We start from the raw sequence: 27,316 nt of genomic DNA on the forward strand, positions 1-27,316 counted from the left end.
TAACTCGTCTAATCCACACAACTCTAAGAGACTAGACATTCTACTTTCATTTTATGGCACAGGGAATTAATTTATCTGAGGTCACCCAGATACTAAACTCCAAACCTAAGCTTGAAAGCCAGGCCCTCTGCTTAAATCCTCTATCATACTGGCTCTCTGCTGTGAAACACCAGTACTGAGCTGAGCACGCAGTGTGAGTTTCCTATTGCCATCAAAATATCTCAAACCAAATGAACTTGAATCTGGTGACCTTTAAAAGAGCAGTAGCATGGGCATCTGCAGATGACTGTGGCTCCTCTATGACCCAGTGCCCCATGGAAAGAATCAAAACCACCATCACAGGGACAGAATTAGACAGTGGTGTTCAACCCTTGTTAACAACCAACACCGAACTTCATGGCTCAATTGTCATGTTGCTTATCACCTTGGATTTTGAATTCAGTTTCATTAAATTAAAGCACCAATGTACAAATGCAGGTTTTACTAGTTTTATTTATTTGTTTCTTAAGAAAAACAAAGCACAGAATTCAAGAGGCAAAGAAAGCTCTTCTGAGTGTGTAGAATGGAGGCTTTCAGGGTATTACCTAGTTAAAGGGCAACAAGAGCTGTCACTAGGAGCTATAAGCTGTGCACACTAGGCCTTAGACCTTGGATGGGTTGGGATGCTGGAGGGGACAATGGAGATAGTGAAGAAAGGCACTGCCATGGGTTGTTCCTTTTTGCAGAGTGAAGCAGCTCAGTTTGTCCACTAATTTGAAAACCTTTATTTAACAACAAGTGATGATACACATGTGACCTTAAGGAGCCTGAACCTAGCAAGCAAGCCCAGCTGCATCCTCAGCAGACATTATTGGGATAATAAACCATGAAGACAAGATGACCCTTTGTTCCACCATTCATCAGGAAGTCTTCTCATTGCCACACATATCTGTTCTTCTGTACAGGCAGAAGATGACGATGGCCAAGTGCACTGTACTCTTGAGGAGCAGGAGGAGGTAGGTGTAGTAGGCAGAGGTGTTTGTCAGCTGCACCCGCAACACATCTAAAAGAAATTGTATAATTAGTTTCAACTATTTTATGGGGTGGGACATATCATCATGATGGATGTCACAAATAGTTTTCTGATGACCTACATTGACATGATACCACCCCACCAAAACCTAAAAATCAACACCTACCACTGTCACCAGAACCATCAAGAGCAAGATTCTGCTCGCAAGGCAAGTCAATTAACAACCCCTGCTTAATTCCCTTAGAACCTTCCTAATATTGAAAAACACCCTCTAATTAAGGCTACATTGTTAAGGAATAAGTTAAATGGGGGAAATTATTTGTGATAACTAGGTTGAAGAATATCTTCACCCCAACATGTCTCTATATGAATATACTAGATAGCATTCATTGAACATTCTTCTAAGAGCTTTGTATGTAAAGCTTTAATTTCATTTAATGTTTATAAGAACCTATAAATGAGGGAAACTATTTATATTCCCTTTTTGCAAACAAAGAAAATAAAGACAAGAAGTAACTTGCCTGGCACTTTACAAAATGACTGTCCCAGGATTTGACCCCAGGATGACTACAAAAACACATTCATCTCTTCTCTATAACTCTGTTCTCCAAGTGCAATAAATTCATAGGACATCACAAAGTTAAACCTAAATATGAATTTGAATTGCTGATTTAGGAGCACCTGGACAATGACATGTTGCACACTGAGTGATAATCCGGTTCAATCCATGGAAATTTGATGAGTTTTTCAACCCAGTGGGTGGGAGATTTTTTTTTTAAGGGCACTATAAAAAATGAAAGAAAGTGGTTAATCTAAATTCCCAAGATATTCCATGGCTGTGACATACTCACAAACCTTTTCTCAATGTCTCTCATTGGTGCTATAATATTACGGGGTTATTGCACTTGATATCCCTTCAAATTTTATAGAAATATATGTGATGTCAAGTGCCAATTAGAGATAATTAAAGTGGTAACTTGAGGACCCAAAGAGCAAGTCTCTTCCTGTGGAAATTTCCATTTTATATGTTCCATCTTCCATATAATCAGAACTCAAGAATCATTAACCCTTTGTGTAGAAAATATTCTCAAAAATGTGTTCATAATTCTTTGCTCTTGATCAGGGAAGGGTTACACCTCTTCCTGCCGGGTATAGAGGCTGAGTTCCAGAGCCTTGTGGATGTGGGAAACGGAAGAAATAGGTAAGAGAGGAAATGTCAGCATGGCTGCAGCCAGTTTCAAGTCACATTCTTGGTGTATAAGTAGGGAGAAATGCACAGAAACTAGAATTTACTCTGAGTTTTCTAAATAAGAAAAACTAGCCTGCATATTTCACATATGGACTTTTATCTCTTCGATAACTGAGAGTTTGGGGTAACTATTCTCAGTGTGCAGATAGTCAAAGTATTACAGAATGGAAGTCACTGGCCCATATGCACACAACTCACCATTAAGAGATCTGGATGCAGTCCAGTCTGTGGTACCCTAAAGCCACCCAAACCAGATGTCAATGACTGGGGGCCTTGGCTTGGGAATTTCTTGCTCTATGACTCTGTATTAGGACAGAATCATACAGAGAAGAAGAACAGAGACCTTCACTTGATGGCCTGTCTTAAGGGCCCAGATCTAGCTATATATCATGTGTGAGAGACTCAGTCAATCTCAGCTCATTTTCGTCATCTGTAGGATGAGGAAATCTGCTATACCATGTGATACCACATGATAGGAGCATTAAGAGGATTAAGCAGATAACCACACAGAGCAGAGCCCAAACCCTTCTGCGTAAAATGCACTCATTTGTATCAAGTCATGGTTTTAGCCTTAAAAAGTCTAGAATGAATTTGATAGTATGCTTTTTTCAGCTGTTACAAACATAGAACACACAGAATGAAAGGAATGAAGTTCTTTTGTCAAAATAGTTCAGATAATATCACTGTGTCCTCTTATTAAAGTCATCTCATATCCAAACCAGTAGTTTACTGTATTAAAAAGATGCCTAGGTAGTGCATGTTATTAATTAAAATATCAGTGAGCCCATTCTGCAACATCCAGCCATTCTGATTTTTATGATTTAAGCCAAGGCTGTTCAAAAGTTAAAATAATCCACAGTGACAAAATGGGATAGCACAGTGTGAAGGTCAACATACATTAAAACTTACCATTTTCATCATTCGAGCAAGTTGTTGGATCCATAGAAACTAGGAGAAACAGAAACAAAGACTAGATTATTATTCAGGCTCATTATTTGACAGTGTGTATGTATTTTTGCATATATGCATGTATCTGTATGTGTATATAAATAAACATATATCATCAGTCCACAGAGAGACAAGAGAATTCAGAAGATATCATTCATATTGTGGAAGTTCATGGAGGATACATGATATTTTTTACCCTAACTGTAGTATAATGTCCAAAGATAGTCTACAATGGAAAGCAGCCAAACCATGCATAGTCCTGAGGAACTATAAAGCCCTCATTGATCAATGCAGAGACTAAGGATTCTAGAGGAGGAAGCCTCAATGAGAAATCCAGACAGTGAAAGCCCAGAAGGATTGCTCTTCATAGTCATTCTGGAAGCTGTGAACTATTCTTTGCACATTCAGGACTGTGACACAAAGTAAGTTACCAGATCACAGCCAGCCCTGCACATCCCATTGTCTGCCCAGCCATCTAGATATGCACCCTATTGCATCAAAGGGATTCTTTGGGACATGGTGCTTGACCCCTATGAGACTCTGAGTGATTAGAAGAGCATGTTCTTCACTATAGCACATCCTCCTCGGGATACTAACTCTTTCTAATCTACCACCCACATTTCTATGTGGGCCAGGCATATGCTACTAGTGTAGCAATTGGTTTTTGAGATGCACTTACCATTGGCAAGAAATGCATTCATTATGGAGGATGGAAGCATGTTTGCATATGTCCATTATCCTCACTTAAATCTTTAATTATGAAACTCTGTCCAACAGTGACAAATGAAATAAAAACTCAAAAAAAAATCAAAGCTTCCATAAAACTGCATGGGTCAAGATTATTCTAATTTTTATTGTGCCATATTCTGGCTCATTCATTGAGCATTTTGTCAAACAGGAATTAATTCTTTGTAGGTTACATGTTATGTATAGCATCCTTGCAGTGAATGGCTGCTTATTTGGTATATCATTCATAAAATACTCATAATTATTATTTCCCTGTCAAGTCATTAATAGTGGAAACTTTAGGGTAGTGTTTATCATGTACTGAGTTGATTGGAGCTTTCATATAGGCTGTTTCATTTATTCACTTAACAGTGTCACCTGGTGCCTATGCCTCATCCCTGTAATCCTAGCTAGGTGGGAGGCTCAGATCAGGAGGATCATGGCTTGAGGCCAGCGTGGGGAAATAGTTTGTGAGACCTCATCTCCAAAATAACCAAAGTGATATGGACTGCCTGTAGCTGTGTGTTCAAGCAACAAAGTGCCTGCTTTGCAAGTTCAAACTCCAGTTCCATCAAAATAATAAATGAATAAGCATAGAAAACATCACTTTGGATGATGAAAATAAAATTGAGAAAGTTTAAGCAAGTTTTTCAACTGTTTCTCTCCAAAATGTCTATAGTTATAAATAGGAAAATATCAGAGTATTTATGTTTCCATTAAATATAATATCATTTTAAAAGTACTTACATCCCTTTTCATTGAGACATGATAGAAAATGTGGAATAGACCCATTCCTGTCCCTTTTCTGGAAGGGCATTTTCGCATTGAGATATACATACCTTTCTTTATTGGAGGAAAGAGAATGTATTGATCAACTCCTTTTTTATTATTCTCATGTTTGACGATACAGTTGTGTTCTTTATTCATTGCCTTTCCACTCACAGTTAGCCAGCTGAACTTCATGTATGTGTCATTAGTCTTCATCGTGTTGCCCTGCTGGGATTCCAGAACCTTATTGTCACCCTTTTCTTTCCAATGGACCTTAATAACATCAGGGAAAAATTTCTCAAGGAGACAAAGATATGTCCCGGCATTATGGAGATTTGTCTCAGCAATTGAAGGAAGAAAAATAGTGGGCTTGGGAGAAATATCTGCATCAAGGCTTATATCTGTGGGGGAATGGAAAATTAATAAAGAAGAATTATTAGAGAAACCCATACAATGAATGGTCTGGACACCCTCATGCATAGCATTAGGAAGAAAAGTAGGCACTGAATTAGTGACCTCCATGGCCTGACATCCACAACAGGTCGCAACGTATTATTATTGCTATTACTTCACAATTGTGCATAGACTCAAGAAATTAAGTAACTTCTAAAAATCACAGGTTGGAAGTGCAAAGCCAGATCTCAGCCTTCACTTTATTCAACTGCTAAGATGGGGTATAGTTTTTTAACTTTCAAATGAAGACTTCTAGCCTTCACGAATCACTTTGTCTTTTTTAAATTCCCTTTGCTTCTCATAGTTGAGCATGTTATCATAGTGGCTGGCAGAAGAGGGGAAGGAGAACAGGTAACTTTCATGATCTCTGTACAGATGAGGATCTGAGGTCCCTTGTAATGTGCTTCCCTTCCCCATTCTTTATCACTTATGCTCTCTCGGCATGTAACTCTCTTTCCATACTCTGCAGTTCTGAGTAACCCAGTCTTCATTTAGCTAATTCGACACTGCACCTTATTTGTCTGATTTCTAGTACGAATAAAAGTCAGAAGGAAGGTTTTCAGTTTTGTTTGTAGTTATATGCAGTCTCTTGTTTTAATGGGGATCTACTTCCATGCATATTTACAATCTATGAATTTGATTTCTTTGCTTCAAATGCAGACCCCATGCTGCTCTGTTCTGAAATTCCTGTAGCTCTTCTAGTTAATCTGTGTCTTTACCCAACATCTCATTTTCACACCTGAACTACTTCAGGTTTTGGGGTCAGGCAGTATTTAAAACTGTGCCTCCAAGTTATTCACAGTGTCTTGAATTTAAAAGTAAAATAGCAACATTTCTACAACGCCTAATGAAACTTTGAGGATTATTTTGAGAAATGCTCTGGTGTTAATCATAACATCTGATGTGATTATGAAATTTTTGTTTTGCTTTGGAAAATGTTCACCAAATCCACATTGCTTTAAGATTTCATTTAGGTTGAAGCAAGACTAAGAATACACCTTCTCATGCGTGCTTTAGTATGAATTGACTGTGTTAGGAGAGGGTCTTTATGCATCTGCAAATCCGTAAATCAGTATCTCTCCACAAATTAACATCTATCCTATATACTACTTAACTGTTTTGGAGCTCTTAATGATTTTCATCTTAACCTGCTGATTAAAGTCTGGGTGAAAATGATGTAATATAAAATTTATGGTTTCAGAATTTCTTGAAAACATAATGTCAAAATATATAACCAAGCATCTTATGTTCACAAAGACGTATCACATGTATCTGGAATGTTAATTTGTTATACATTTATTTTTAATCTAATGATTGAAAATATAAATATTGGAATACTTTCTAAATTCCAATTAAAACTCAAATGCTTTACTAACATGCTTTGGGCTAATTTGGAGTGCCTCTAATAATTAGGTTTCTCATTTGATAAGAAATGAACAAAGGCTCTTGATCTATGACCATATAGCAAATATCCTAATTTTTATACAAAACAGGAAGCATACAATATTAGTATTTTTAGCATGCTATAAATAGAATTGAGTCACAATGTGCTAATTTTAATTTCTTGCTTTTAGTGCACATAGTAAGGTACTGTATATTTTTTCAACCACATACTTTACTTTTAATTTTAAAAGCATGTTTTAAAAGATAATATTAGTTTTCAATTATACGTTATATTTCTATAATTTGTGTCTCTATTCCATATATTAATAAATCTAATTTTCATCTGAGGAACTTGTGTTTCTTCATGGGAACACTTCTCATTCATTATAATTAGGAACTGAAAATCCATTGAGGAACTTATATGTGTAGAGTACCACGCAATTTGCTCTTTTCTCTCTCTTTTTCTTTGATAGATTCTTTAAAATTTCTTGTTTTTGAGGAGGAAATGAATCTTGGATTTCTAAAATTTTCTCAATGTAATAGTTGACTCACTGTTAAAGAATGCATTTGACTAAATCGTAAGTATCTTCAATCTGTTTGAAAGACATAACCATTTACAACTTTTCCTTTAAATGTATTTATTAAGAGTGTTTTTCATAATCAAAATTGTTTTTCATGAAACATAGGATGGCAGCTATCCTATTTTATTTGAACAATGAAAAGTTCTACCATATATTTTATTCATTGAAAAAATAAATAAACCTGTCCAATTCATTTAGGTATATTCATTTGCACAATCAAACAATATTTTATGAGTTAAATTGCTTAAGAGGTTTGTGTGCTAAGACGCAGGAAAATGAATTTTATACAAATTTATCTTTCAAATGTATCTTCTATTGAAAGTATATTTCAAATATAAATATGAGGATGTATCTTTTTGAGGATGTATTTGAGTGCTCTCTGTTTTTTGTTTTTGTTTCATCAAATAAATAGCTAGAGCTATTTCATATTTAAATATATTTCAGATTTATGATAACATTCAAACTATAATTAATCTTATATTATGAATATTTTCTAGGAATTTAAAGTTGTTTTCTAATATGAGCAGAATCCTAATCTTACTGGCTATAAATTGTAAGATAGTAAATACTGATGTTAGAGAAATTATCAATTAAGATAAAAGATTAAATTTCAAAGTACATAACACAAAAAACTTTAAAACACATTTTTGTATGATTTTTCTTGACAAGTGATGAAAATATTTGCTAGAGAAAAGCAAATACCTAGAGATTAAAACCTCTGTGTGAGTTAATGTTAAGGCAACCTTCATTTTTAGCAGTTAAGGTAGAGATGCATCATCTGGAAAATTTTCACTCTGTAGTAAATAATATTGGCTAAGAGCACCATTGTGGAGACAATTCTCCATTTCCATTTGAATGTGAAAATCATCTATTGAGCATCTATTATGGTTTAGACAATGAGCCGAGAGCTTCAGTCATATTATCTCACTCAATTCTCACATAATCTTGGTGAGTTTATACTGTTATCTCATATTATGAATTAGGAACTGGGAGCAAAGTAATAATGTCCAAAGATTACTGAGTCAGAGCCAGTGAAGAAGCCAGAGCTCCAGGTCTGCCTAGCTGCAAAGCCCAGACTCTTTCACATGACACTTAACCATGAGAAAGGGGAACATATCTACTCCATTGATTCTATTACATAATTACCTGTAATAGTAAACTTTATCCCAGGGTCAAACACTTTAATGATATCATCTCATACATTATATTCGAGCACTCTATAGAATTCCACATGTACACTATATCAAATCTTGTTAAAATAACTGTACAATGTTCTCCCTCCTCTACTTTAGCACAGGACTTATATTAAAATCTCTTAAGTTTTCTACATGAAATCTCAATCACATTCCTGTTTAAGCATTCTTTTAACTCTCCCAATATGATCATTTTTTGCCTTTTCTTTATTGACTTTTGCATTCTCCCGTTGGATACCCACCTGTGACAACAAGATTTGTTCCTCCTCCGAAGATTTTCTGATAACTCCACAGTGACTTGGACCATATCAAAAACATGTGATTAGTTTAGTGTTTCAGAATGCTTTAAATTCCATTGGAAACATGATGGTCTGGAATTTTTAAGAGACTAGGGTTCTGGCCCTGGTTCATTTTGCTCATAACAAGTTCTGCAGCTGAACAAGTCAAATGACTTTAAGGTTATAGTGGTTTATTTATTCGAAAACAATGATGTTACTGCAAATAAGTTCAACATTACTACCAGCACTGAAGTGAGACCCAAATGAAACAAGATAAGAAAACAAATTGGTTAAAAATATTGTAGAAATACAGAGGGTATTATTGTCATCATCATTATTATAAGTAGCAGTCTGCCTGCAATGACTGTTATTGAACATATTTTAACCTCAAAGGGCCAAACCTTGACATTACTCACAGAAATTAAGCAATAAAGTAGATATATTCCCCTTTTGCTTTCTACTTTGCTCTAATATACTTAGAAGCCATCATCACAGGAAGCCCCCCTTGCACACACCAAAGCTTCAATAGGCTCCCATCTGTGTGTGCTGCCCTTTAGGACAATCAAGAGAACCCTGGCTCAAGCCAGCATGTAAGTCAGTGCATGGAACTGCTTTACATCTGCTATCCAAAATAATGGCTTTTTGCCCATCCAGCAGCACAACACGTGAATTTCAAGCCTTCACCAGAATGTTCAGCCATAAACTTTTCAATCAGCTCCTGTGAAGCCCAGCTGGGCACATCCTGGCTTGGCCCTTCCGGGCCAAATGACTAGAGAATGGCAGGAAATTTGGTCCTTAGAGTCAGTTTGTGTCACTCAATGTTATCTGCCTGGCTTTAGCTGCTGAGGGTCCCCATGTACATATGATGTTAAACATTGTAAGGCCCAGAGCACTGAGGCAGTGGTGATAACAATGAATTTAACAACCACTTCCTGAATTTTTCAAAATTAATGTGGATGGTAATGTCTAATTGATATCTACTTTCCTCCTAAAGGATTCATGCATTGAAATTCTTTCTAATTTTATAATAGAACAAATATCATACTGAAATTTTGGGGTGCTTCTTTTAATAAAACATGTGTGTTCCACTACATTTTCTTTTACTTTTGAGAATAAAATTTTACACGTCCATCTCCCATGTATCCACAGTTGCTCTGAACTCCTTGTTAATGTATCCCATGTGATATTACATACAATATTGCCTCTTAGGACATGGACCAAGTTGCCTGGTCTTTCTGGATAACACACTATGAAGAGTGATCAAACCAGGATGAATTCAAGAACTCTGAACCAACACCTGCCCTGGGGCCTGAAGCACCTGCCTGTCTGCTTCTCCTCTCCACTTTACCCAGCAGGATCGAAAGAAAATTTACCTGTAATTTGAGTTTTGTGCCAGGATCACACTTTGATTGTTGTCATCCATTACCCATTATCTCAAAAGCCTTAAAAAAACTCCCTTTGTGCTTGTTTTTAAATTGCACCAATATTTTGTCACTATGTAAATAAATAGTAATTGGCCTTACTGATATTAAGCAGAAACAAATCACATTAGATCTGTGTGTAATCAGGAATTAAAGGACTGAGCCTACACTGTGTAGCAGCTTGGGTTTTCACTGTTCTCTTGCATCACATATGTTGGATTTTATCTTTTCTAGGGGTGTTCCAGCATCTTCTAAATTTGCTAACTTAAAGTCTTTATCGGGGCTGAGCTTGTAGCTCAATGGTAAAGCACTTGCCTAGCATACTCAAGACCCTGGTTTTGATTCTCAGTAGAACCAAGAGTTTTCATTTGGGCTAGATTAATATTTCTATAATTTTCAAATGGCAACAATAATAGTAATCACATATGAGTATTTAAAGTGTATATTCAAAATGATTAATGGGTATTTTCTGATTTGTATGAATGTAGAGATGGGTATCTGGATCGATTATAAAGTAAATTCTCTATTTTTTTATTGTTATGCTGGAGGTATATTGTGGCCTCTACAAAAGTTCTTACAATATATTAATATGTCATGCTTGAATTCACTCTTCTCCATAATTCTCCTTTATTCCCCTTTGAGTTATGCAACTGAAGAACATAGTTTTGTACAATTGCCACAACTCTTAGAAGCTTCACTATTTCTGGCAAATTTGATGCCAATATAAAAATAAAATTCAAGGGAATACTGCCAAAATGACTTGTCATTCTATAGAAGTACCCTAATAATTATATCTTGAGTAGTTAATAAATGCTTATAAATATGATATCCATGATCTTCTGAACAGGAGAAAAAGGTAACTACAGTACCATACTACAATAATATAAATTGTGAGTTGTTACTAATTAGTCAATGAAACAGTCCATATAATAGGTCAAGATATAGAAGAGGAACATTCAGAGCCTAAAAACACAACTTAATTTTGTAATATCAGGTAAGTTCCACACTAGGTGTTTTAAAATGAACAAATCTCAATTGGGTCCCAAGCTGCCCAATTACTAGTATAGTGATTAAGAAGTAACTGCACCTGTGCCTCAGTGTCTTCACTTGTCAAAAGGGAGTAAGAGGTTCTATTTTACAGGGCAGGTGATTAATGGCACTAACATGGTATATTTTAGCATGGTATCCTGCCTGAAAAAAATTAGCTAATATTTTTCTTTTTAATAGTATGATATTGGGCCATTTCATCAAATTCTTCCACTAAACAAAGTACATATTTAACATTCCATACAAAAAGCTTAAGACCAGAAACATTTCAGAGCTTGGATGTTTTTGAATTTCACACTTTTGGATTAAGGATGTTCATCTTGTTTATGAATTTTATAATCAATAACTACTACACAAATTAAGAAAGGAAAAGAGCCCATGAACCCAGGACCTCTTCTCTCTGCCTCTGTGGCAGCCTCAAGCAGAAGAACACGAGGAGGCACAATCAGCCCAAAATCTGGAACACTAATCCAATCACTTTAATTGTTAGGTACATGTTTTGTTGACAGTTTTATATCCTGCATACACCACAAAAACTGCCTTCAATAAATATTTACTGAAAGAATGAATAAGCAAATGAGAATGTAAAACCATGAAGAGTCAGAAATGGACAGAAATGGTTTGTGAAAGCTACAAATCCCAGTAAACTGGGCAATCTCCAGGCAATATAACAAGAGTCACAGGGACATGAATTTTGACTAAAAAATCAGCCTAGCCTACACAAAGTTAGAGAAATAAGAAGTATAATTCATTTATGTCCTCTATCAATTTACTGTACAATTAAGTTTTTCACTATTCTTGGGTAAGAGATCAAAACTAAGAATCCAGATTTTTCAGGTTGTCTAGAGAAGGGAGCAGAAAGGAAACAAAATTCCATTTTGAGGATTCTTACTTACAAGAACTGCTACAAAAAAAGCACCTTTAAAGTAATAACTTACACTAATTGCCTAAGGACACGGTCCTCAAGACATTTTAATGTCTAGTCTGAGGCTTTCTTTTGTGATGTGCATTTTAAATTTAGAATTTCAATCTACTCACTGAGAGGGAGGGAAGAAATCACTTAGAAAGTAGTTTTCCTTCCACATCCAGTAGGTAGTACCTGCAAACTTTCTATGCATGGATAGAGTTAGATAAGAATGGTCATCATTGGTTTTTGTCCTAAAAAGCACCTATCCATTTTTCATTATTAGGATAATAAGAGAAATTTACTTACCAGGGGCAGTTACTATGACCTTTGTTCCTTCTCCAAATATCTTGATCCAGCCAGTGCTATCACAATGCTCACAGCTTTTACAAAAATCTTCATGACATGACAAGCAGTTTAACGACTTTGTCCTGACATGTTGAACTTCTGGACTCCTTTGAAATCATTGAATATAGGTTTTGTGGCATCTGATAGTTTATAAATTTCCTCATAGACTAATCTCATAAATTGGTTTCTACTGAGGCAGTGATCATGAGAAAGTGCCAACAGAAAATGGAAAAAGTTAGAGCAGGAAATAAGATTGCTGGGCCAACTGGTCAACCAAATACTTTTCTAAGTTCCAGGAAAAGTGTTCTAAGAATTCTTTTTTCATTTCCAGGTGTTCAGTTGTGTTAAAACTGCTCAGAGATCGCATCAAAGAAACATTCCCCTTTTCTCATAAACACCAAGGCATCTCCCTTAGCAATTTCTGAATGGAAGAAGTGCTGTGGTAACTGAATATGCAAATGTATCAACACATTTGAGAAATATGATCCAAGGTCTCTATTTTCAGTAAAACCACTTTTTCCATTTGGCATAATGATCAGATCAATGCAAAATGAGAAAATATGTTCTGTATTAACTTATTATTTTTCTTGGATTAAGAGAATAAATATATAATTATATCTCCCATGAAATTACACATTCCTTATGTAAACTACGATGTAGAAAAAATTCTGTTCTTTGATATAAAACTCTTGAAGGCAGTTTTCTGATCTTATGTCACTCATTTCAGAATAGGAATAAAGGAGTTCCCAGAATCAACCAGGCATTCCCAAGAGTGTGCATATGGTGTCCAGCTGCAAGGACTTAGGAGGACAGGTTCTGATGACCATCTTCACTTCAGACCCACCCTGTCCCTGCCTAATTTCCATGAGCAGACATGGCCTCTACCCCTGAGAATGAAGGAATAAATGTGATCATGGTGGACAGCTATCCATTTTTGAAATCTCAGAACCACTAACCTAATTAGAGAGGATGAAATGGCTGGATGAAAATTATATCACTTTATAATATTATATTGACTTATAAAGAATTTTTAAACTGAGAATTCCAATTTATTACTTGAAGGGGTTGATTACCCTTTCTTTGTACTTTTGGTACACATCAATGACCCATACTCAATCTCTTTTTGTCTATTCTTTTCTCTTGTTCCAAGACCAGATGTAACATTTTATAAGTCTTAAGAATTGTTTAATCCAGTACTGATGGCTCACACCTGAAATCCTAGTTAAAGAGAAGGGTGAAACCAGGAGTTTCATGCTTCCAGGATAACCTAGGCAAAAAGTTTATGAGACCCCCATCTCAACCAATGAAAGCTAGGTGTGGTGGCACATACTTGTCATCCCAGCTACTGTGGGTAGTATATATAGGAGGATCATAGTCCTTGCCAACCCTAGCAAAAAGCAAGACCCTATCTAAAAACATGAGCAAAAAAGGGCTAGAGGCATGGTTCAAGTTGGTAGAACACCTGCCTAGCAGTCATGAAGCCCTGAAAAAAAAATTATCTGTATTTCTAATATTTCTAGAACCACAGGATTTAAGTAAGAAGAAGCAAAAGAATAACTAATGAATCATAAATTTATTATAATTAAATAATTAAATTTATTTACTTATTAAATTTATAAGAAAATATAAAACCTATGAAGAACACAGTACAAAGTTTTAGTAATGGTCCCTAGTAAAATGCAAATATATGGAGAAACATTAATAAAGAAAAAAGTATCATCATAAGGAGGCCCATGTCTCTGAAATCCAAATATAAACTGACTGCAATTCAAATCATAATTGCTACAATAGCTTATCATATGTTCTACTATGGGAAGATTAGCTATAAGAACTAGTGTAAAAAGGGGAAAAATCGAGGAGATGAACCTATTTGGGTTAAAATACATATACACATGGAAATGTCACAATTAAACTCCCTGTATATTTATCTTAAACAAACAAAATGTCTTTTTTCAAAAATGGAGAATAGGAAGGTAAAATAGGTCCTGTCTGGGAGTTGGTACAGGTTGGAGAGGGGGGAATATAAGGAAAGGGTATAGGAGGTGAATATGGTGGAAATGTTATGTACTCATCCATGAAAATAGAAAAATGAGATCTGTTGAAATTATTCCAGGAAGGAGGGAGGAGGATAAAGGAGAATGATGAAGAAGTGAATTCAACTATGATATATTGTAAAAACTTTTATAAATGTCACAATATACCTCCAGTGAATTAATAATATGATAATAAAGAAAACTAAAAATAGTAGTGAGTAGACATTTGGCATAGTAAACCTTAATAGCTATTACAAAATTCATGACATAACATGATAATTCTGTAAAAATAATGAAATAGGTAAATACAGCAGAAATCCTCCAGAAAAAAAATCTTCTAACTATACATGGATATTCAAAATATGAGGTAGCATTTTTAAATTAAAGTGAAATGAAAGATCACTTTAAACTGGCATTAAACAATGGTTATATGTTGGAAAGTTTAAAATGTCTCACTACCTCATTACCATATGAGACAGGCTCCAAGAAGACTAAAGTTAAAATGACAATGGAAAAGTTACACATGAAAGAACATTTTGGAGAATAATTGCATCCACTGAGTAGAGGAACATGGGTTGGGAATGCAGTAGGACAACCTTCATTCAAAAAATAATTTTTTAAGAAATAAGAATGTAGAGAATTTTAATTTCCTGTACTGTATGTTCAAATAAATGATTATAAAATAATAGATGAGAAACTTACAAGAAAGCTGTAGGGTAAAAAGTGGTGTCATCTCTCTAAGCTTTAAGAAGATAAATGCATAAGGGAAAAGGAAGGGGAGCTGATGGGGGAGAAATTCTGATAACACATACTTAGGAGGTAACTAAGGACTTACCTTGCTGCTATGACACAGAGGGCCCACCATGGCTGGTGCTATAAATGTTAGCAGGCTTTCAAGAGTTTGAAGAAGAATTTCATGAAGGAATTCAAACGACCACCTCAGAAGATCGAGGGTGAAGGAAAAGACCCATCAGAAAGATGAGTTCAGACCCTTCTCTGTTCTTGGCTATGTGACCTTGGCCATGTCCATGTCTCAGAGCCTGGGTTTCCTCATCTTTATGACAGAAATAAGGAGCCTCATTTCTCAGTTCTTTGTAGAGCTCAAATGAAATAATGTGTCTAGAGTAGACACAAACACAGAAGGTGTTAAAAAATGCTGCATTTTCTCTTATCATTGATGCAAAATTCAGGAACAGATAATTAACTTTTTAAGAAAGAATGGAAATATTTTAGACCTGAGTAAAAACATCAATAATTTTCTATCTCATTCTAATTTATATAACACACACACACACACACACACACACACACACGTCAACCATGTCCTGAGATGACCAGTAGAGACAACTTAAACTCTACTTCAAAGTGAGAATGAATAAATAACGATAATGATAGCAAAGCTGAAGTTTGAATTTTGCTGGGTAAACTTTTGCATCATCTTCTAAAATTTGACAATGACAAATTTTACAGTTGACCAAATTTGTTATAGGATCAAAAAATATGGAGATATGTCTCATTTTTCACTTCAAGGTTTAGGTGCCATCTCAAAACAAAAAAATAACATATCTACTTTTTTCACATCTGGTCATCTTCTGGAAATTTGTGGGGTTTTTACTAAAATCTGGTACAGGAGTAAGCTACAGAGACTTCTCAGTGAAAAAAGTAACAAAATAAACATGTTATTCAAATATACAAGAGTTAAAAGTCACATGCTTCTGTAAACCCTTACTTTCACAGTCTATCATAATTTCAATTTCACCAATGACATCACTTAAATAATCTCAGATGTGCTCAGCAGATGAAGTCCAGAGTTTACTTCTTTATAAATATTCAAGGACAGTATTGGGGAGAGGCTAGGCTTCTTCACGTTCAAGCATGTTCTTCTGTTTTGCAATTTTACTATCTTCCTTCTGAATTTGATGGCCATCTATCTCTTAAGGATTCTTTGGGGGAAATGCAAATTAAAACCACACTAAGATTCCACCTCACCCCCGTTAGAATAGCCATCCTTAGCAACACCACTAACAACAGGTGTTGGCGAGGATGTGGGGAAAAAGGAACCCTTTTACACTGCTGTTGGGAATGCAAACTAGTACAACCACTCTGGAAAAAAATTTGGAGGCCTCTTAAAAATCTAAACATTGATCTACCATATGATCCAGCAATACCACTCTTGGGGATATACCCAAAAGAATGTGACACAGGTTACTCCAGAGGCACCAGCACAACCATGTTTATTGCAGCACTATTCACAATAGCCAAGTTATGGAAACAGCCAAGATGCCCCACCACCGACGAATGGATTAAGAAAATGTGGTATTTATACACAATGGAATTTTATGCAGCCATGAAGAAGAATGAAATGTTATCATTCGCTGGTAAATGGATGGAATTGGAGAACATAATTCTGGTGAGGTTAGCCTGGCCCAAAAGACCAAAAATTGTATGTTCTCCCTCATATGTGGACATTAGATCAAGGGCAAACACAACAATGGGATTGGACTTTGAGCACATGATAAAGCGAGAGCACACTTGGGAGGCATGAGGATAGGTAAGACACCTAAAAAACTAGATAGCATTTATTGTCCTCAATGCAGAGAAACTAAAGCAGATACTTTAAAGCAACTGAGGCCAATAGGAGAAGGGGACCAGGAACTAGAGAAAAGGTTAGTTCTAGAAGAATTAACTTAGAAGGTAACACATGGACAGGAAAGCAATGTGAGTCAACTCCCTGTATAGCTATCCTTATCTCAACTAGCAAAAACCCTTGGTCCTTCCTATTATTGCTCATCCTCTCTCTTCAACAAAACTAAAGATAAGGGCAAAATAGTTTCTGCCTGGTAGCAAGGGGCTGGGGGTGTAAGGGAGGAAGCAGGGGTCGGGGTGGAGGGAAGGGGGGAGAAATGACCCAAACATTGTATGCACATATGAATACAATAAAAAAAGAAAAAAAAAGGATTCTTTTGCAATTTGGGTAATTAACAAGAAACAACAGGTATTACACATACTTTCCAATTCACCTATAGGCCCACAGGCCTGTTAGAGTCCACGTTTCTTTTTGGCAAACAAGTAATGTTTGTTTGCTCTGAATAGGGATTCATGAAAAGTACTTCTTTGGGGGAGAATCATGAGAAATTAACACTCTACAATCAGAATTTGAATCGCCTTTCTAATTTCTTTCTCCCTGTCCCAGAATGATAAGCCCTGGCTCCTGGCTCTTTGGTAGTGAACGGGAAGAAAATTCATAAATATAGGAGCTACCATGAATCAGGCATCATTCGCACATTTATTTCTTTCAGCTTCATCAACAATAAATCATTCTGACCACTAAAAGTCAAATAGGAACCTGAGAGCTTGATAATTAAGAAAAGTGAAGATTTTGTCAATTAGAAAAGAAGTCTTATTGTACAAGTCCTTGAAATGAACACTGACTAAAGTAAAACATAGTTACCTGCAAATTAAAAAAACAAACAAACAAAAAACACTGAGAGTTTGAGAGTTCAAACTGAGGCAGGACTTGAGATGCACTTGTGATCTCTTGTGCCTTCAATTGTTCCACACTTCATGGGTAGAGTTAGAAGGACAATGGGGAGGTTTGCAGGTCTGTAAGACAGAAGATTTGCATTTCAACTTGCCATGTATCATATTGGGGTTTGCTTTCTGAGAATCATAAGAATTATTAAGCCAAATAAAAGGAGGTAGAAGAGTTGATTTGTATATTCATAAAAGCAATGTTACCAGTACATGTCATTGTGAACCAAATACATGTTAGGGTGACCACAGAGAATAATGAACTGTGTGTTTCCAAAAGCTAGAAGAAGGGAGTTTGAATATTTTCACTACAAAGAAATGATAAAAGTTTGAGAGAATAGATAATGTTTGCCCTGATTCGAACATTCACATGAATGTATGTATGTATCCAAGCTTTATATGAATATTTATGCATTTTGTTTGTATATATCATTAAAAATAAATGTAAAGAAAACATTGAGAAAAATAAAATTTTTCTGTTAAAAATTTGATGTCATTGAACTTCTAAATGCCAATTTTTAATATTAATGATACTCCATGGCTTTTCTCTAAAAACTATTTTTGAATTTCCTCAATCCATAGTTTTCCAATTCTATTTTCTGCAGAATAAGAGATTAGTGTGACCCCTATAGGTACAGTGTTTATAATGATGGATATTCACCACTCAGAAATTTAAATGGTCTAATGACTAGGTTAAAATAAAAACTTCAAAAACAATGAGCAGATGTGCAAGCACCAAGGGGGGAAAAAAATCTATGAGGAGTAGGTCTAGTTTAACCTGAATATCCAGTTGAATCCTACAGGTTACTTCATTTCTTTATCTGTGAGTAATACCAGGTGATTGTAACATCCATAGGCTATGAATTTATGAATCACAATTAGCTCATTATTATAGTCCTGGGTAGATTTTTACCATGCACATGCACATGTATGTCAGTGTGAACATAAGGAGATGAAAATTAGAAAAGGATGTGGAAGTCCACTGCAACGGTATTTAGAGTTTTGGTTGAGAACTCTGCCTTGACAGCAAACTATAGTGTCAGGTGTTTGGTTTGGTTTGTGGTTGACTTTCTTTCTTTTTTTTTATTGTTTTATTATTCATATGTGCATACAAGGCTTGGGTCATTTCTCCCTCCTGCCCCCACCCCCTCCCTTACTACCCACTCTGCCCCCTCCTTCTCCCCCCACCCCCTCAATACCCAGCAGAAACTATTTTGCCCTTATTTCTAATTTTGTTGTAGAGAGAGTATAAGCAATAATAGGAAGGAACAAGGGTTTTTGCTGGTTGAGATAAGGATAGCTTTACAGGGTATTGACTCACATTGATTTCCTGTGCGTGGGTGTTACCTTCTAGGTTAATTCTTTTTGATCTAACTGACTTTCTAACAGGTAACCAGAGTTCTCAGGATCCTGTGACCTTCTTTCAGATTTCACATACAGAATAGTTGCTTTTTCTCCTCTTTTCCTCTCATCCCTAGCACAGGCAAAACATGTGCAAGGACAAGAAAATACTATCCACTTAACAAAACTTCCTCACTATTGGGATATAGGACACAGTATACCTTTACTACTACTAAGATAAGAAAGTTTGAAGTTAAATGTTGGGGAAATTGAATTGAGGAACTAAGATTGGAATCAATAACTTTGCTTGGCTACTTATTAAGCATTCAAAAAAAAAGTATTTCCCTAAAATACATTGACATAGATTTTGTTGTTTCTATTCTTATTATTTTCGAGGTGTGACTGGAGAGACATTATACATGAAAAAGTCCTGCATCACTATAAGAAGGTGATAACAGGCCAGTGGCACCATATTTGAAGAGAGCTTATGATCACTGAGTTATGATTTGTATCAGATTTCACAATGAAGACAAGAAAATCTAGTCCTTATACCAAGAGTTCCTTCCAGAACTTCACATGCCATTATGGTTGGTATATATGCAAGGAGACTCTTTTAAGTATTAAGATTTTAGAATAAGCAGGAAGCTACCAAAATTAAGGGCGGTAAGTAGCCATGGCATGATGGTAGATGGAGCGTGGAGTCCATCTGCTATCAACATTCATCCCCTTCTCAATAGGGTGGTAACACGTACTTGGCCTATGTCAGAACTGGTTGAGACAAGGGGACATCACTGGGGAAGAAAAAGCATAGCTATTACACCTCCTTTTCCAACAAAATGTGATGTTGCTGAAAAAACCTTAGCACTGACCACAAGAGAGGAAGAAAGAAGAACTAGTCTGAGACTCTGAAACATAGAAGTACAGCCTGCCTCTGAGACAAGACCCTGGCCCTCTCTGGGCCCCATCCTTCCCATGTGAAGGGGAAGCTTTGGGTAAATACATCTCAAGGACCCCACCAATCTCTCCACCCCCAATCCTGTTCCAACACCTGTGAGCCAATGGATGAGAGCATTGAAGAGTTCACAGTTGGTTGCAGGACGATGAACACAGCTGAGGGCAGAAAATGGCATGGTTTTCTTACAGGTCCCTTCCGGCTCTATGACACGCTGAGATCCCAGCAGGCACAATGGTATGTGGCTTCATCTGCCATGATGAGATTATTAATGATCAGATAAAAGACATCACTGTCTTTCTCATCTGTCTCCAGACGGGAATTGGGCTTGTCTTGTTTGTAATTCTTGGCTGAGGGGCTGCCCTTCTTTCAGTTGGTACCAGTGCACAATGGTATTCTGGAAGGGGACCCCAGAGAGCTTACAACTTATGTGCACTGTTCTGTCTGGTCTTCGAGATAGTCTCATGTTGGGTTCTCCATCTGAAAAGCAAGAAGTAAAATCGGAGGTTTTAGAATTATTTTTGTCCATAATTAGCTCTGTACACACAGTAATGAAATAAGAAAAAGGAAGGAGTAAAGTCAACCTACAAACACAAGCCAAAGGCACAAGAAAAAGCCATGGGCTTGGCATTTCCAGTCACTTGTTGGAAGACAGCATAAATAGAGCCTCAGATACAGTGGTAGCCCTGGCTCTGTGGAGGAGACAGGAGGAGGAAAAGGCTTGTTTTTGAGCCAATGAAGATCCTGCCCAGAGAGATGTGTCACAAGGCCATCTTATCATGTCCCCAGTGTAATGCTTCTGGAAGACCTCAATGAAATACCTCTGTTAGAACAACACAATGTTACTTTTCCCTTGAGACAATTCTCCCTCTGGTGCTCTTCCCCAAAGATGCATTGCCTCCTAAGACACCTATCCTTGAAGTCTTTTTCATTCCCTGAGTTTTATATTTTGCTCCATATTTTAGAAGAGCTCTGGGTAACTAGGTATGCCTCTCATCAGCATGGAAGAAAACTAACATCATTGCATATAGTAAGAAGTGACTAATTTCACAATCTTATGCAGTACCATGTACATTTTATAGATCAGTAGTTTGTGCAAAGTTACTAACCTTGTAACTGCTAACAGTCAGTGTAGTAGTAGATACTGAAAAGTTATCTTCCATTATGAATGAAGCAGTGTTGAATGAAAAAGTTCTGTTTTTCATTACTCTCCACTCTTGTCCAAAATAAGAAAATATTTCAGAATGAAAGTTCCACTTTAATGTTGCTTGGAAGAGGATGTAGATGCAATTTGCTAAGACTTTCTGAGTATCCCCACATGAGCTGAGATAACTCAATGACATTATTAAGTTATAATGGGGAAGACACTGGGATTTGTTGAACATGATGGTATGAAATTTCAGATGTGACTTCATGAAGTACTCAGAAAATCTGTGCAGTGTTTAAGCTATGTCCAGGTAAAACTGAGAAAACAGAATGAAAGGCTCTAATAGCTTTCCCAGGTAACACTGTCAGCCAGTGGCACAGAAAGGTGATATGCAGGTCAATCACATTCAAAAGGCCTTGCATTCTCCCTCATTCACTCACTTGCTCATTTGTTCAGAGTCAATAAACCATCAAGTACACTGGATTATTTCCCAGGAGTCTTCTTAGAGATGGGGAAGCAGGGACCACCCAGACATTTACAAAAGCCAGCCCAGGACTGGAGGGTAAGGAGAGGTGATGCAGTTCCTAGTGATGGAAGGATCACAGCAGGCCCTTGGGCTTCTGCTGAGACCCCGCTCAGGTGTAGAAGTACAGGGCTGTATGGACAGAACCAGGACCCCCGGAGGTGGAAAGGAATAGGTGTGTGTGTCTGCACAGGTGAGACACACCTGGAGAGTTTTGCTAGAGTGCATACCAGCACACACAGTAGTACATCCCTGCATCTTCCTCAGCCACACGGTATATTTGAAGGCTAGAGGACAAATTACTGCATCTCTTCATTGCTTCATATCTTTCCTCACTAACACCTGACTCATGGACAATATTTTCATTTGAGGAAATAAACAGAATTCTTTTCAGGGGCTGGTCTGGCTTTTGTCAGTACCAGTGCATATACACATTCTTTTTTATGGTATTTGTCTTCAGTCAGCATTCTAGAAAGGCAGTATTTCCCTTTTTCTTAGTGATATATGGTAGAATTTGTAAGAAAAGAGTGTCTCTACTTATATCTGAAACATAAACAAAAGCCAAAATTTTTGAAAAGTTTTAACACTGTGAAATGTTGAAGTTCATTAACATAGTATATATTTGATCTCTATGCTACACTTAGTATCTGAGCTTTGTGTTTTCTTTCTGAAGAATTCAAGGTCACGGTGGAATTTTCCAGCTCAGGTGAATGACACGTGACTGTCTTCCACCTGCATATGGTGTGGCTTAACCTTCCTTTCTTTCCACTGCCTCCCTTCCAATGGTTAAGACGATGTCCCTTGCTGAAACCAATCACATGTCCAGAGGGAAGCTCGCCAGACCTGCAGCAGGAGCAGCATTCTGCCAGCATTCGGCCCAGAAGGAGCTGAAGAATGGGGCAAGCGAGCAGCCCAGAAGAAAAATAAAACCCAGGGCTACCCCATTCAAATCTGAGTTCTGATGCAGAAAGAGGAAATGGTACTCTGAATTCATAGCTAAGATCTGAGGACTGCAGGAAAAGGGGCCCAAGGTATTTCACAAGGATCTCTCATGGAAATTGGTTTTCTAGCACAATTTATTAACAGATCTTGTTATTTTTTTTACCATGAAAGATGTTAATGCAAAGAAAGAATTTCCTTTTTTATTAACAAGTATCAATTGTATACATTAGTGGAGGTTCAACATATTGCCGTACATGTATATAGCATGCACTGATAAACTCCCGCCACCTCTTTTCCACCATTACCCCTCTTCCCCATCCTTACAGGATGCAGGTAGGGGAGAGTTCTTCCTATGAAGCTGGGGATGTGGGAAGGTGGTGACTGTGGAAATGAACATCATTTTCCCCTCCCCTTCCCCCGGTCCCTGCTATTTTGATTTCAGTAGCAACAGTCCCGTAATGATAACACAAAATTTTTGTGCTCAACACAAAAAATTACTCTAACTCATATAAAAAAACCAAGTAAAAGAAAGAGCTGTGTTTTCAGGAAATAAAATGCCAACTGAAAATTTGCACTGATTTTATGGTGCATTTTTATAAATGAAAGTAAAAATGCACATGCATGGACAGTGGAGTACATCATTTTCAAGTTAATTTGGAGGTTGTCATACTTTTTGGGTTTGGAGACACCAAATAAACAACCCACTATTTCTATTGAGAAATCAGAGACGATGCTAGACAAGCAATTCAATGGAAATTGAATAAACTCTAGTTGTCTTGGACAGAGACTCATCCCTGGAAGAGCCTGGCACTTAGACTAAATTATCTCAGAGCATTCATAGGATTCTGTGAAATGAGATTTGGACTTAGCAGCTCTGGACTGAGGCTTGATTTTCTGCGTGTCTTCTGTGAAGCTGGGGCTTCTGGTTCACAAGTCAAGCTTTTAGTGCCAATGATTTAGAGTAATATTCTAAGTAATTTACATTCAAACATGCACTAAAAGACATAAGGTCAGTCTCTTGTCTCAATTATTGAACACAGTAGCCATGTTGCACACAGTTGTAAGAAGTTCATATGTATCTTTTGAGTTAGTCCTCTCAACAGTTCACTTGGGTTAATATTATGTTGTCCATTTCAAATGAGGAAAACTAGTTAAATACATGTGAAATAACTTAACCAAAGTTACACAGATAATATGGGAAGGATGGATTTGTAACAGGATCTTCAAGGAAATATTGAGAAACAGGAAATTATGAAATAAAATAACTATCATTCAAAAATATATCATTCTGAGCATCAATTGAAAATATGTTCTAAAAAAGAGCCAAGTGGTAACTACTTTAGGCTTTGTGAGCATTTGTTGCAATTACTCAACTGGTCCACTCACTGCAAAATCAACTGTTGGTACTATATAAACAATGAGCAAAACTGTGCTTTAATTAATCTTTATTCTTTATTCAAATAAACTGTGGGTTGCTGGGCCTGGACATAGACGATGACCCTCTACTTCACAGAAACCACTGGTACTCGTCATGTTTATTTAGTTCGTAGTTGTTTTTTCTTTCAGAGGGCTATCAAGTAGTAACATGATTGAGTAAGAAAATATAAATATATAGCAACTTTAAATGTACCTTATATATATATAATTATATTTTATATGAACAATTACTTTACTTTTGTTTGTTTTGATTTTATGGTATTGGGTTTGAACTCAGCACTTTGTGCTTGCAAGGCAGGCATTCTACCACTTGAGCCATTTCTTCAGGCCACAATTCCATTATTAAATGCATATATCAGTAAAATGTTGAATCTAGTATGCATACATAACTTTATAGTTAATAGAAGCTTTTTGCTAAAATACATAAATTCTATGACAATGCCAAAAAGTTAAAATCACCTCTCATTTCACAAATATCTACTCTTAAATTTCAGAGAATTTCCTTTTATTCAATTTTTGTCAATATTTTATATATTTTAGTTTTTAATTATTATATTTTAGAGATTACTATATAAACCAGGTCTTTGTTCAACATTCTCCATTCAATATTTTCAACTTAACTAGTAATTCTTCAAAAACCTGTTAAATGGCTCCATGGTATTTTTCTCACTGTAAACCAAATAAATAACATGTATAATTCCCTACTGTTTAGCACTTGAGTGTGTCACCAAGTTTCCATCCCCATCAATGTCTAAGAAAGTCTAGCCACCTTCATCTCTGAGCTATGACCTTATGTAGCCACTCAAATGGGGCTCTTCATTTGTCTTTTGAGGACCAAATAAAATAATCTGCCTGAAGAATCTAGCACAAATTTATTATAAGATCAATTCCATCCTTTCATCCATTTCTTCCTGGAAAGGGTTAATATTCTGTCTTCTTGATTTTCTTCTTTTCTGCAGTATTGGGGTTTAAATTCAGAGACTGGGGCCTGTTATGCAGCTGCTCTACCACTTGAGCCACACCCCTAGCCCTTCTTATGTTTGTATCTATGCATACACTAACATGAGGCACAAGGCAAAGTCTACTGAGACTTAGTCAGGGCTCTGGTCATTCCCACCGTGGAGCAATGGGGGCAGGAATCACCATGGACAGGGTAGGGTGTAGGACCTAGGGGTCCTCAGTCTGCCTCTCGTGAGGTACCTGGACCTCCCTAGTGTCCCTTTCTTTGGCTTCAATAGAAAGCCTCTACACTTCTTAGCACAACCTGATCCTTAGAGTAGAAAAATGGAGCATGAATGTTTGCAGTTATTTCAGGGACTTAGGTCACTGCACACATGGCTTCTATGAAGTAAGATGTCTGTATTACTAAAGGAATAAATAAGGAAAAAATTTCTGAAGGAAGAATTTTTTTCATTAATTTTCACCTTGTTAAAAGTCTTAAAAATTTTTAAGAAGATGGAAAGGAATGTTTCATCGTTGTATTACATTTAATATTCTCTGCCACTAATCCTTGAATGGTCTCAAAAATCCAACTAGTCATCAAGGAATAAATAGTAATTGTCAATAATTGTTTTTTACTTCACTGATTTTTCAGGGATATTATCTTTGTTTTCTCTGTAAATGGAGGAACAGATAATGTCTTTCTTCTGAACAGTCTGATTCTCTTATTGAGGAATTTGATTTTCCTTGCAGAACCCTCCAAGGCAACCCTCAGAGCTTGCTTTGTCCCTGAGTGGAGACATAGCTGCATTCTATTCCCTATGACATAGGATTTCTATTTTGGTCTCTTATATCCCCCAAAGCTCTGATTGTTTATTTATAGGAGGAATGGTAGCTACATTTCTTCAGCAAGACCCAAGGATACCAATAAAAGCTGTGCATTTATAATGCTTCACATATCACTCTACATCTGAAACGCTCCTGAGTAAAATGGGGTACTATAATTAACAAGCAGTATCTCTGCCATATGCACACTTCTCTCCTGGTATATAGTCCTTTCTTGCCTTCTTTCTAAACCACTCAGTTACTGGAAATCTCTGTACAGTCAAGAAACAAATAACCAGATTACGCTTTGAACCTTCTATCCTATATTTACAGAGTTCCAAGATACTCTGATTTAGTAGGAAATAGTGCCCAACTGTCTTTAATTTGAACCATAATTGCTGACCCCATTTAAGACTCACTGGGAGAGCAAGGCTCATGATATCTTCCTGGGAAACTTCAAAAGTGCTGCAGGGAGGGGAGGGGAGACTGAGTGCCTAGTTGAGCAGCCTTTTGTGGTTACCCATGTTGAGGAGGATGTGGGTGGGCACAGACCTGGGGCATATGGTTCTTGAGTAGGTTACTTTAGCAACTCTAACACTGTGCGGTAGCCATAAGCACAGTAATATGTAGCCTCATCTTCTTTCTTTAAGAAATTTATTTTCAAAGTTGATGTAGAAGTGCTATAATTTTTACTTGCCTCCAGTTTCTTGTCCTTTCCATCTAATGAAAGTTTAGTATATGCTCCAATAACATATGTTATATACTCTAAACCTTGGTTTGGCTTCTGTTGGTACCAGTGTATAGCTACACTTTTAAAGCTGTTAATGGATGCCTTGCAAGACACCTGGGCACTTCCATCTATTGCTCTGGAAATTGAGAAAACAGGCTGTTCCAACTGCCCAAGTCCAACTGCAAGCAAAGGAAAGAAACCCCATCAACACATGACATATGAGAAACAGCAATAAGGAAAAACTTCATCGCCTCTAGATAGAAGCGGTGGAGACAACTCACAAGTCCAGAGGGAAGAGAAGAAGACTGCTTTCAGGAGTGACATCCCCTCTGTCAGGCTGGCTTCCCAGGAAGAAGGTAAGAAAGTGAGCTGATAAGCTGGAGGCTTCAGGTCAGTGGCAGGAGGGCGGGGCTGTCCTGGAGTCTCAGAGAAGAAGAAGGTGAGGTGATTTCCTAGGCTTCTTCATGATCTGCTGCTGTTATGAGCAGCGATGGGTTCCCTGCACCATAAGAGCTAGGTAGGTGGGGTAAGAGGGTTAAATATGTGGAGAGACACCCCTGATCTGTATATGCTCCTCTGGGGCTGGGGCTGGGGCTGGGGAAGGT

At 36.9% G+C, this 27,316-nt stretch overlaps 1 protein-coding gene across 2 annotated transcripts; it reads right to left on the minus strand.

Annotated features, from left to right (window-relative positions):
* Positions 1–474: 474 nt before the first annotated feature.
* LOC109697730 (T-cell receptor gamma chain C region C10.5) lies at positions 475–27,221 on the minus strand. 2 transcript variants are annotated; one of them, XM_074065347.1, is made up of 6 exons: positions 26,993–27,221; positions 26,580–26,890; positions 12,273–12,339; positions 4,775–5,104; positions 3,171–3,209; positions 475–1,042 (listed from the first exon to the last, which is right to left on the minus strand). In XM_074065347.1, the coding sequence occupies exons 1-6, from the start codon at positions 27,033–27,035 to the stop codon at positions 900–902; spliced, it is 933 nt and encodes a 310-aa protein (XP_073921448.1). In that variant the 5' UTR covers positions 27,036–27,221; the 3' UTR covers positions 475–899. The 2 variants fall into 2 exon arrangements, with proteins under 2 accessions (XP_073921448.1, XP_073921447.1); XM_074065346.1 differs by lacking the exons at positions 12,273–12,339; positions 26,580–26,890; positions 26,993–27,221 and adding an exon at positions 8,556–12,261.
* Between the last annotated feature and the right edge of the window lie 95 nt (positions 27,222–27,316).

The sequence above is a fragment of the Castor canadensis genome, chromosome 2 (assembly GCF_047511655.1).
Source record: "Castor canadensis chromosome 2, mCasCan1.hap1v2, whole genome shotgun sequence".
Taxonomy (NCBI): Eukaryota; Metazoa; Chordata; class Mammalia; order Rodentia; family Castoridae; genus Castor; species Castor canadensis.